General features: G+C 41.0%; 1 protein-coding gene across 8 annotated transcripts in view; it reads left to right on the top strand.

Annotated features, from left to right (window-relative positions):
- PIK3R6 (phosphoinositide-3-kinase regulatory subunit 6) overlaps positions 1–12243 on the top strand; it is a 61077-nt gene that overhangs the window by 43913 nt on the left and 4921 nt on the right. For all 8 annotated transcript variants that reach the window (XM_023190885.1, XM_023190881.1, XM_023190886.1 and 5 more), the window contains one exon: positions 1629–1744. In XM_023190885.1, coding sequence (XP_023046653.1) covers positions 1629–1744 — 116 coding nt within the window. The remainder of the gene's footprint in view (positions 1–1628; positions 1745–12243) is intronic.

The following is a 12243-nucleotide window of genomic DNA, read 5'->3' as shown; positions in this document are numbered from 1 at the left end:
TCTTTCCCTGCAACTCTTTTTTTTTTTTTTTTTTTGAGACGGAGTCTTGCTCTGTCGCCCGGGCTGAAGTGCAGTGGCCGGATCTCAGCTCACTGCAAGCTCCGCCTCCTGGGTTTACGCCATTCTCCTGCCTCAGCCTCCCAAGTAGCTGGGACTACAGGCGCCCGCCAACACGCCCGGCTAATTTTTTGTATTTTAGTAGAGACGGGGTTTCACCGTGTTAGCCAGGATGGTCTCGATCTCCTGACCTCGTGATCCGCCTGTCTTGGTCTCCCAAAGTGCTGGGATTACAGGCTTGAGCCACTGCGCCCGGCCTCCCTGCAACTCTTTCACACCATGAAGGAGACGTGTACTCGTGGCAGCAGCTCTTAACCTAGAGGTGCTCAGGAGCAGGTTGTCAAGGGAGCGGGGCCAGAGCCAGATGGGCAGGGCCCAGCTTTGCCACTATCTGTGTGACCTTGGATGTGTGACTTGTGTCCTTTCTACCTGTTTTGTTTCTTTTTTTCTAAAATGGAGATAATAAGTAGCTACTAATTTGTGTGCATACAGTAAACGATAAATGTTAGCTCTTATTGTTCAAACTGTATTCCTTCCATTTCTCTCACAGACTGTCCCCACTCCCAGCCCTACTCTAGACCCTATCAGTACCAGTCTGATGAGGCCACCCTCGGTGGAGCAGACTTCTACAAACCCTCTTTAGTTGGCAGGGAGGGATGAAGCCTACCAGCAGGCGCACAGTAATGATTTTTGACACATTATAGACTATTAAGCAACCCCATCTCTACTAAAAATACAAAAAAAAAAAAAAAAAAGAGTTAACTGAGTGTGATGGTGCTCACCTGTAATCCCAGCTACATGGGAGGCTGAGGCAGGAGAATCGTTTGAACCTAGGAGGCAGAGGTTGCAGTGACCGAGATCATGCCACTGCACTCCAGCCTAGGCAACAGAGTGAGACTCTCTCAAAATATATGTATATAATATATGTGTGTATATATACACATATATACGTATGTGTGTATATGTATGTATATATGTGTATATGTGTGTGTATATATGTATATATGTGTGTGTATATACATACGTGTGTGTATATATGTATATACATATATACGTGTGTGTATATACGTGTATATATGTGTGTGTGTATATATACACACACAAAAAAAACTATAATGAAAAAGGAAGTCAAAGAAACACTCTACCTGTTAGCACTACTGCCCTCCTCACCCACTTGGAGCCTCTGTCCTGCACAACATCCCTGGGCAGGTGCTTCTTTCATTCGTAGCATGCCCAAGAGCTGCAGGAAGTTCAAGAGAACTTCTAGAACTTTATTCCTTTTACAAAGGGTTGCAGGAGGACATAATGAAGGGGTGGGGGTGGGGATTTGGGTTGGTGATGGCCGCTGACCTGAGGATACAGAAACTTGCAGATTCACCAGGGAAGGAAGAAAAATGATTGAGAAGGAACTGTAACTTGGCTGGGACCAAGCAGATTCAGGAACTGGGGGCCTAAGAAGGAGTGAGAGGGCTGGGGGTGTGAAGATGGGTTCATGGAGATCTTGAGACCTAGAATCTCAAACTCCCCTACTTCCCTGGAGGTCCATTTACAGCCCCACCAATCTCATTCAGTTTCAGGGTCTCGCCATTGCCCCCTGCCTGCTGCTCCTGTCACAGACCACACATGTCTGAATGTCAGTGTGACAGAGGTTGTCAAGTCCTCCAACTTGGCGGGAAAGTCCTTCTCTGTAAGTACTGAGTAGACTGGGAAAGGGAGACAGGTGGCTGGGAGCTCAGAGGGGAGGGTATTCAGAGAAGGGAACTGACTTCCCAGCCTTTCTGAGCCTTTGCTATTGGAATGGGTCTTCCTGTTGGAAGGAATCTTTCTGAAGTGCAGAGAGCCCACTGGTATAAGGAAAGCGCTTTAAGAGTCAAAGCCCTGCCCTCCATCTGCTGACCATTTGAGGACCTAAGACATACCTAGATGACTGCAAAATGCACCTACATCCTGTCATCCCAGGCGCCACACCACAGCCAGACTCCTACAACAACAGCCCAACCTTTGACTAAATCAAACCAGCTCTCTCAATCCCCTTGCCCTTTGCCCTTTTTCCTTTGTGTATATTGATACTTTTTTTTTTTTTTTTTCTTGAGACGGAGTCTTACTCTATCGCCCAGGCTGGAGTCTAGTGGTATGATCTTGGCTCACTGCAACCTCCACCTCCCAGGTTCAAGCAATTCTCCTGCCTCAGCCTCTCGAGTAGCTGGGACTACAGGTGTGCGCCATCATGCCCGGCTAATTTTTGTATTTTTAGTAGAGACAGGGTTTCGCTATGTTGACCAGGCTGGTCTTGAACTCCTGACCTCAGGCAATCCACCTGCCTTGGCAAAGTGCTGGGATTACAGGCGTGAGCCACCGTGCCCGGCCAAGATAATGTTTTAATCTATAAACAAAAGTTTCATTATTTATTTTGGAAAATATAAAAAAGCACAAAAAGTACATTCACCAGTAGTTGCAATCCCTGGAAAGGATGAATATTAACATTTTCAGGTGTAAACACCCAAGTCTTTTTTTCTAACTATTTTAAGATAATTGATAGCTACGCTACATACTGGTCTGTACCTTGATGCTTTTTACTCAAAAATATGCTAAAGCCTCGTAAATAGGTCTTGATGGGACCTTGCTTTGGTCATTAAATATGTTTTGTGTCATTAAGTATATGTCAGTATTTATTATATGATGGTTCCATATACCTATATAATTCTAATAATTCTAATAATAAATTCTAAGACGACGTTTAAGTAAGTTCTCATTTTTCACCATTATGAGCATGTGAGCAATTTCCTTAGGGGTAGATATGTGCTAAAAATCGTGGTTATGTCTTTTTAGAAGAATGCCTGGAAGTGAAATCATTCAGTCAGGTGGCATCCTTTTCATATATTTTGCCAAATTGCCCTCCAGAAAGTCAATACCAAGTTCCAATCTGATTGTAGTGTTTGAGTGCCAATTTTGCAGTACAATTCACATATTGATTGATTTTTTTCATCTTCACAAATTTGATGATTAAACTTTTCATTATTTTGTTTCCTTTATTACCAATTAGTAAAATGGAATACTTTCTTGTATTTCTATTTCTTCATTCATATATTTCCTATTTGTATTCTCATCTCATACTAATATCCTATTTTATAGTGTGAGGACATTAACCCCTTCTTTGTCATAAATTTTGGAAATACTTTTCCCAGTTTATCTTTTGATGCTTTTTTTAACCTAAAATAGCTTTATATTGTGACGTAACAAAATCTACCATTTTCCTTTAATGATTTCTGACTCTGATATGATTAAACATTATATATGTCTAAAGACCGCATCTCCTTGAATTTAAGGCATACCACAATTTTACATACTACTAAGAAACAAACAATGCTTCCTAAACTATGGACAATGGTCTCTTATCACATTGGTTGCAAAATACTCCCTAATTTTAGAGCTGTTAAAACGTGTTTTAGAATCAATGAAAATGGCAGACCTGTTTAATAGTAGTATGCTGTTCCTTCCTTGTGGTTTTATTCTTTTATTTCTTCACTTATTCTAAACATCTTTATTTTATAATCTGATTTATGTGATTTCATTATCTATAATTACTGGGAGTCTAATCCTTCTGTTTATTGGGTTCACTGACCCCCTCCCCACAGTAGCTTAATTCCTTGTTTTTCAATTATGAGTTCATATTTCTTAGGGCTTTATCTGTGGGAAAACTGGGTGGAAAAATTGTCCTTCTAGAGAAATTCTGAATTTGTTTTCGCCAACTGCCTCAGAGATGTTATCAGCTCAGGACCATATTTTGAGTTCAGTTTTGGCTGAGAAATTGCCAGACCATGAAGATAGTGTACATGTGTACCCCAGATTCACATCCGGACGGGCTCGTAGCTAAGATTCTCCAGGAAAGAATTGCCTTCCTCACTCATCATACAAGCCAAAGCAGACGGGCTTTTTTTCTGTGGTCTTCTCTATTTCTGTATTCGTTTTTTCATCCGTTTGTATCTTTTGTTTTATTTTGCTTTCTAGTCTTTCACTGAGAGTGTAGCCTTCAAGAGTCCCTGCTTCATGTAACTCCACACCATTGCCTCCCATCCCCACGTGGCTAAACCCAAGCCCTTTGATTCCTGAGATTATTAGCAAATGCTCCTAGGACAGCCAAAGCATCTGACTGACACAATTTCAACTTCTTTGGAATGTACTGACATTTTTTTGTTGCCTGGTAGATGATCAAGTTTTGTTTTGTTTTGTTTTGGTTTTTTTTTTTGGTTTTTTTTTTGAGACCGAGTCTCACTCTGTTACCAGGCTGGAGTGCGGTGGTGAGATCTCAGCTCACTGCAGCCTCTGCCTCCCGGGTTCAAGCGATTCTCCTGCCTCAGCTTCCCAAGTAGCTGGGACTACAGGGGTGAGCCACCACACCCAGCTAATTTTTGTATTTTTAGTAGAGACGGGGTTTCACCATGTTGGCCAGGATAGTCTCGATCTCATGGCCTCGTGATCTGCCGGCCTTGGCCTCCCAAAGTGCTGGGATTACAGGAGTGAATGATCAACTTTTTGATATTCAATGGCAACTAAAAATACATGTTTGTTTTCTATCTATAGTATATATAAAGTATGAAGTTTAGTTATTAAATCAAATACATTATATTACTGTAATCTACAAATTTAAAATATTTTTTGTCTACTTCATCTGGCCAAAACTGAGAGACATTTGTGGATGTTCCTGCTATGGTTTTGATTTTGTCAATTCTATCTGGATTTCTTTGAACGTGAACTTTCTTCTAGTTTTTGCTGCTGCTGTTGTATAATATGATGCCTTCTTATGCCTAGTCTTTGTGTGAGACTTTTTTTCTCTCTCTCTCTCTGTCGCTTTGGAAGCCTTAAATACTTAGTTTCAGAGAAGATTCTGAATATCACAGGAATATACCTTGGTGGGATCTTTTTTCATTCATCATTTTGGACCTTTGATGGACATTCTCAATCTGGAGACTCATATCTTTCAGGTCTCAGATATTTTCTAATACAATCTTTAAAATAATTTCCTTCCCTTTATTTCTTTGCTTTCTCTTTCTGGAACTGTGAATAGTAGGATGTTTGACCTTCTAAATTAATGCTCTAATTTTCTCATCTTTTTTCTCCCATTGTCCTTCTTTGTCATTTCTTCAATATTGGGGGAGTTTTCTTCAAATTCATTTTTTGAAAATTTAGGCTATTTAAGAATTGTTTCTTGTTTTCTGGTTATTTGTTGTCTCTCTTAATATGATCTCTTGGCTGGGCACGGTGGCTCACGCCTGTAATCCCAGCACTTTTGGAGGCCGAGGAGAGCGGATCACGAGGTCAGGAGATCGAGACCAGCCTGGCCAACATGGTGAAACCTCACCTCTACTAAAAATACAAAAATTATCTGGGCGTGGTGGTGGGTGCCTGTAATCCCAGCCACTTGGGAGGCTGAGGCAGGAGAATCATTTGAACCTGGGAGGTGGAGGTTGCAGTGAGCCAAGATTGCACCATTATACTCCAGCCTAGGCAACAGGGTGAAACTCTGTCTCAAAAAAAATAAAATAAAATAAAAAATAAGGTCTCTCTCTTAACTAAAGTGGGGGCACTAAAAACCTGGGTCAATGGTGGGCTTCTCAGTGGGCAGTCAGAAGGCCATGGTCCTTTCTGTGGGGGAACCCAGATGTCAGTATCTGCAAGTCTCTTTGCTAGGACAGTTTTATTTTTCCAGAAATGAGTCCTTTGGGCTCCTACCTCAGCAAGTAAAGGGGGCCAGGGATGAGGGGTGGATAAGCCTGCTTATTATGATTGTCACTCTGGAGCTGGGATAATTTCACTTTCTCTTTTCCAATTTGGATGCCTTTTATTTCTTTCTCTTTTCTGATTGCTCTAACTAGGACTTCTGTTATGTTGAATAGGAGTAGTGACAGTGGGCATCCTTGTCTTATTCCAGTTCTTAGAGGTAATGTTTTTAATTTTCCCCCACTCAGTGTGATGTTGACTGTCAGTTTGTCATATATGGCTTTTATTATTTTGAGATATGTTCCTTCTATTCCCACTTTGGTAAGGGCTTTTATCATGAAGAGATACTGGATTTTATGAAATGCTTTTTCTGAATTTATTAATACAATCATAAAATTTTTGTTTTTAATTCTGTTTATGTGGTGAATCACATTTATTGATTTGTGTATGTTGAACCGACCCTGCATTGTTGGAGTAAAACCCACTTGATTGCAGTGCATATCTTTTTGATTCACTGTTGAATTTGGTTTGCTAGTATTTTGTTGAGGATTTTTCCATCTATGTTCATCAGGGATATTGGTCTACAGTTTTTTTTTGTTTGTTTGTTTTTTTGTTATTGTATTCTTGCCTAGCTTTGGTATCAGAGTGACCCTGGCTTCGTAGAATGAGTTAGGGAGGATTCCCTTCTCCTCAGTGTTTTTTGAACAGTGTCGGTAAGATTAGTATCAGTTCTTCCTTGTATGTCTGGTAGAATTCCACTGTGAACCCATCTGCTCCTGGGATTATTTTTTAGTTGAGAGATTTTTTTATTAGTAATTCAATTTCATTACTCATTATTGGTGTGTTCAAGATTCTATTTCTTCTTGGTTCGATCTTGGGAAGTTGTACATTCCTAGATAAATGGAATTTATCCATTTCCTCTAGATTTTCCTGTTTTGTGCATAGAGGTGCTCATAGGTCTCTGATGATCTTTTGCATTTCTTTTGTATTAATTGTAATGATACCTTTCTCATTTCTGATTGTTCTTATTTCATTCTTCTCTCTTTTTTTCTTGGTTAACCTAGCTAGTGGTCTATCAATTTTGTTTATCATTTCAAAGAACCAATTTTTCATTACATTGATCCTTGGTATTTTTTTTGTCCCAATTCCTTTTAGTTCTGCTCTGATCTCTGTTAGTTATTTTCTTCTGCTAGCTTAGGGTGTGGTTTGTTCTTGTTTTCCTAGTTCCTTGAGATGCAACATTAGGTTATTGATTTGAGATCCATCTTTTTAATATAGGCATTTAACACGATAAACTTCCCTGTTAGCACTGCCTTTGATGTATTCTTTGAGGTTTCGGTATGTTGTGTCTCTATTTTCATTCATTTCAAAAATTTTTTTATTTCTGCCTTTATTTTATCATTGATGCAACAATCATTCAGGAGCAAATTATTTAATTCCCATGTACTTAAGCAGTTTTGAGGGTTCCTCTTGGTGTTGATTTCTAGTTTTACTCCACTGTGGTCTGAGAAGGTACTTGATATGATTTCAAGTTTTTAAAAACTTTACTGAGACTCACCTCGTGGTCTAGCATATGGCCAATTTTTGAGAATGTTCCATGTGCACATGAAAAGAATTACACTCTGCAGTTGTAGAGTAGATTGTTCTGTAAATGTCTGTTAGGTCCATTTGGTCTACAGTCCAATTTAAGTCCAGAGTTTCTTTGTTGATTTTCTGCCTTGATAATTTGTCTAGTGCTATCAGTGGAGTACTAAAGTCTCCTTCTATTATTCTATTGGTGTCTGATGTGGTTTGGCTGTGTCCACACCAAAATCTCATCTTGAATTCCCACATGTTGTGGGAGGGACCCAGTTGGAGGTAATCAAATCATGGGGTCAGGTCTTTCCTGTGCTGTTCTTGTGATAGTGAGTAAGTCTCACAAGATCTGATGGTGGTATAAGAAGGAGTTTCCCTGCACAAGCTCTCTTTTTGCCTGCTGCTATCCATGTAAGATGCGACTTGCTCCTTCTTGCCTTCTGCCATGGAGGCCTCCCCAGCCATGTGGAACCGTAACTCCATTAAACCTCTTTCTTTAGTAAATTTCCCAGTTTCAGGTATGTCTTTATCAGCAGCATGAAATGGATTAACACAGTAAATTGGTACCAGTAGAGTGGGGTGCTGCTGAAAAGATACCCAAAAATGTGGAAGCAACTTTGGAACAGGGTAACAGGCAAAAGTTGGAACAGTTTGGAGGGCTCAGAAGAAGACGGGAAAATGGGAAAGTTTGGAACTTCATAGAGACTTGTTGAATGGTTTTGCCCAAAATGTTGATAGCGATATGCACAATAAAGTCCAGGCTAAGGAGATCTCAGATAGAAATGAGGAACTTTTTGGGAACTGGAGCAAAGGTGACTCTTGTTATGTTTTAGCAAACGGGTGGCATTTTTGTGGAACTTTGAAATTGAGAGATATGATTTATGGTATCTAGCAGAAGAAACTTCTAAGCAGCAATGCATTCAAGAGGTGACTTGGGTGCAGTTAAAGGCATTCAGTTTTATAGGGGAAGTGGAGCATAAGAGTTTGGAAAATTTGCAACCTGACAATGCAATAGAAAAGAAAATCCCATTTTTTGAGGAGAAATTCAGGTCGGCTGTAGAAATTTGCATAAGTAATGAGCAGCCAAATGTTAATCCCCGAGACAATGGGGCAAATGTCTCCAGGTCAGGTCAGAGGTCTTCACAGCAGCCTCTCCCATCACAGGCCTTGAGGCCCAGGAGGGAAAAATGGTTTCATGGGCTGGGCCCAGGGTACCCATGCCATGTGCAGCCTAAAGACTTGTTGTTCTGCATCCCAGCTGCTCCAGCCATGGCTGAAAGGAACCAATGTAGAGTTCAGGCTGTGGCTTTAAAGGGTGCACACCCCAAGCCTTGGCAACTTTCATGTGGTGTTGAGCCTGCAAGTGCACAGAAGTCAAGAATTAGCATTTGAGAACCTCCATCCAGATTTCAGAGTATATATGGAAACTCCTGGATGCCCAGGCAGAATTTGCTGCAGGGGCAGGACCCTTATAGAAAACCTCTGCTAGGGCAGTGCAGAAGGGAAATGTGGGGTCAGAGCCCCCATGCAGAGTCTCTACTGGGGCACCACCTAGTAGAGCTGTGAGAAGAGAGCCACCATCCTCCAGACCCAGAATGGTAGCTCCACTGACAGTTTGCATGTGCACCTAGAAAAGCCACAGACACTCAACACCAGCCCATGAAAGCAGCTGGGAGGGAGGCAGTACCCTGCAAAACCACAGGGGCAGAGCTGCCCAAGACCATGGGAACCCACCTCTCACAACAGCGTGACCTGGATGTGAGACATGGAGTCAAAGGAGATCATTTTAGAGGTTTAAGATTTGACTGCCCTTCTGGATTTCAGACTTGCATGGGGCCTGTAGCCCCTTTGTTTTGGCCAACTTCTTCCGTTTGGAATGGCTGTGTTTACCCAATGCCTGTACCCCTGTTGTATCTAGGAAGTAACTAACTTGCTTTTGATTTTACAGGCTTATAGGCAGAAGGGACTTGCCTTGTCCCAAATGAGACCTTGGACTTTGGACTGTGGACTTTTCAGTAAATGCTGAAATAAGTTAAGACAGGGGGACTTTTGGGAAGGCATGATTGGTTTTGAAACATGAGGACATGAGATTTGGGAGGGGCCAGGGGTGGAATGATGTGGTTTGGCTGTGTCCCTACCCAAATCTGATCTTGAATTCCCACATGTTGTGGGAAGGGCCTGGTAGGAGGTAATTGAATCATGGGAACAGGTCTTTCCTGTGCTGTTCTCGTGATAGTAAGTCTCACGAGATCTGATGGTTGTATAAGAAGGAGTTTCCCTGCACAAGCTCTCTTTTTGCCTGCTGCCATCCATGTTAGAAGTGACTTGCTCCTCCTTGCTTTCTGCCATGATTGTGAGGCCTCCCCAGCCATGTGGTTTAAGTCCATTAAACCTCTTCCTTTTGTAAATTCCCAGTCTCAGGTATGTCTTTATCGGCAGTGGAAAATGGATTAATACAGTGGCTATCTCTTTGATCTAGTAGTATTTATGAATCTGGGTGCTCCAGTGTTGGGTGCATATATATTTAGAATTGTTATGTCTTCTTGTTGAATTGATCCCTTTATCATTATAAATGACCTTGTCTTTTTTTACTGTTGATTTAAACTCTGTTTTATCTGTTATAAGTATAGCTACTCTACTTGCTTTTGGTTTTATTTGTGTGAAGTATCTTTTTCCACCCCTTAGAGTGTAAATGTCTTTAACAGTTAGGCAGATTTCTTATATGCAACATACAGTTGGATCCTGTTTTTCTTATCCATTGCAACATACAGTTGGATCCTGTTTTTCTTATCCATTCCACCAGCCAATATCTTATTGATCCCCCTACTTCAGCCTCCTGAGTAGCGGAGACCACAGGTGCAAGCCACTATGCCCAACTAATTTTTTAATTTTTTTGTAGAGAAGAGGTCTCACTATGTTGCCCAGGCTAGTCTCAAATTCCTGGACTCAAGTGATCCTCCTACCTTAATGCTTGGAACTCAAGCATCCCAAAGTGCTGGGATTACAAGCATGAGCCACTGTGCACAACTGGGCCTATATCTTTTAAGTGGAGCATTTAGTCCATTTACATTTAGAGTTAGTATTGATATGTGGCTCTGTCACGCAATGGATAGCGCATTGGACTTCTAAAGTTAGTATTGCTATGTAAGGTTTTGTTCCTGTCATAATTATTACCTAGTTGTTTTGCAGTCTTGTGTAATTGTTTTATAAGACCTACATGTTTTATACTTTCCTGTGTTTTTATGACAATGAGTATCACCCTTTTGTTTCCATGTTTAGAAATCCTTTGAGCATTTCTTGTAGGACCTGTCTAGTAGTGACAAATTCCCTTAGTATTTCCTTGTCTGGTAAATACTTTATTTCTCCTTAATTTATGAATTTGTGTTTAGCAGGATACAAAATTCTTGGCATCTTTTTTTCTTTAAGAAGACTGAATATAGAACCCCAGTCTCTTCTGGCTTTTAAGGTTTTGGGTGAGAAGCCTGTTGTTAGTCTGATGGGATTCTCCTTTTAGGCAATTAGACAAAATATGTATATTTGAAGTTATATTTATATATTAATACTCCAATGAAGCTGGCTTCTAGCACTGTCATAAATGTTTTACCCAGTTTTATATTCCTTTGGTCAATTTTGAGTGGAATTCCATTACTAGAACTGAAGCCCTGTTCTCTGAGTCTTTAAACACCCTAAATCTATAAATTCAGAGACACCACTTTCTTATAGACTTTCTTCTGCACGCCTGACTATTACATGTTGGCCTCGATCCCTGAACTCCTTTTCCTAGATCCTTAACTAGCTACTGTCCTCAATTTCTATCCATGTCTCACTTCTGTTCTCATTTCCTGGACTATCAAACTCACAAGGATTTAGTTCCATTTGTTAAGTCCTCCCAAATCTGTATCTTCTGCTCTGACATTCATACCTGAGTTTTTGACTCCTGCATTGAACTAAGTTAGCATGAACTGGATGTCCCACAGTACCACAAACTCAAGATATTTAAAATCAAAGCCAGTACTTTCTAATAGTTAAGAGCTCTCCAGAGCCAGATTGTCTGGGTTCAGATCTTGTCTCTGCCATTTACCAGCTATATGATGTTAAGCAAGTTAATCTCTCTGTGACTCAGCATCATTTTATAAAATGAGGAGACAGTCATTCTTCAGTATCCATGGGTGATTGTTTCCAGGACCCCCAAGGATACAAAATCCATGGATGCTAAAGTCTCTTACTGTTGGCCCTTTGTATCTGCAGGTTCCACATATGCAGATATGGAGGGCCAGCTATAATAACATTACCTACCTCATCCAGTTATGAGGACTGATTGTTGCATGCGAAGCTCTTAGAAGAGTGCTTGGCTAAAGTAAACATTATGTATGTGTTAGCAGTCATTTTTATTTCATCTCCTCCTTATATCCCCTGTCTCGTTTAATGGTACCATCATTAACCAATCACCTCTGCCAGAAACCCAGGAGTCATCCCTGCTGCCTCCTCGTCCTCACTTCCCTTTGTCCTGATGGAACACTTCTCAAATCTCTCCCTTCTCAAATCTCTCTCTTCTGGTCCAGCTTGGTTGACCAACTGTCCCTGTTTGCCTGGGACTAAAGGGGTTTCTTGGACTTGGGACTTTGAGTGCTAACACCAGGAAAGTCCCAGGCAAATCAAGCAAATTGGTCACCCCAAGTCTGACCTTCATCTGTCTCCTTCTAGCTGGTCTCCCCGGCAATACTCTGATCCTCCTTAAGTCCACCTTCCTGCCCATGTTATTCCATACTTAAAACTCCTCCATCATTTCCCATTCTCCAAGGGCAGAAAAACTCTTCAGTGTTGCATAGCTTCACTCCTCCTCTTGTCCATCTGCAGCTTTGGGCACTCCCTGGAGGCTCTTCCCACCACGTG

Source organism: Piliocolobus tephrosceles, chromosome 16 (assembly GCF_002776525.5).
Source record: "Piliocolobus tephrosceles isolate RC106 chromosome 16, ASM277652v3, whole genome shotgun sequence".
NCBI classification, from domain to species: Eukaryota; Metazoa; Chordata; class Mammalia; order Primates; family Cercopithecidae; genus Piliocolobus; species Piliocolobus tephrosceles.
This window is presented reverse-complemented; position numbering and strand designations above follow the sequence as displayed.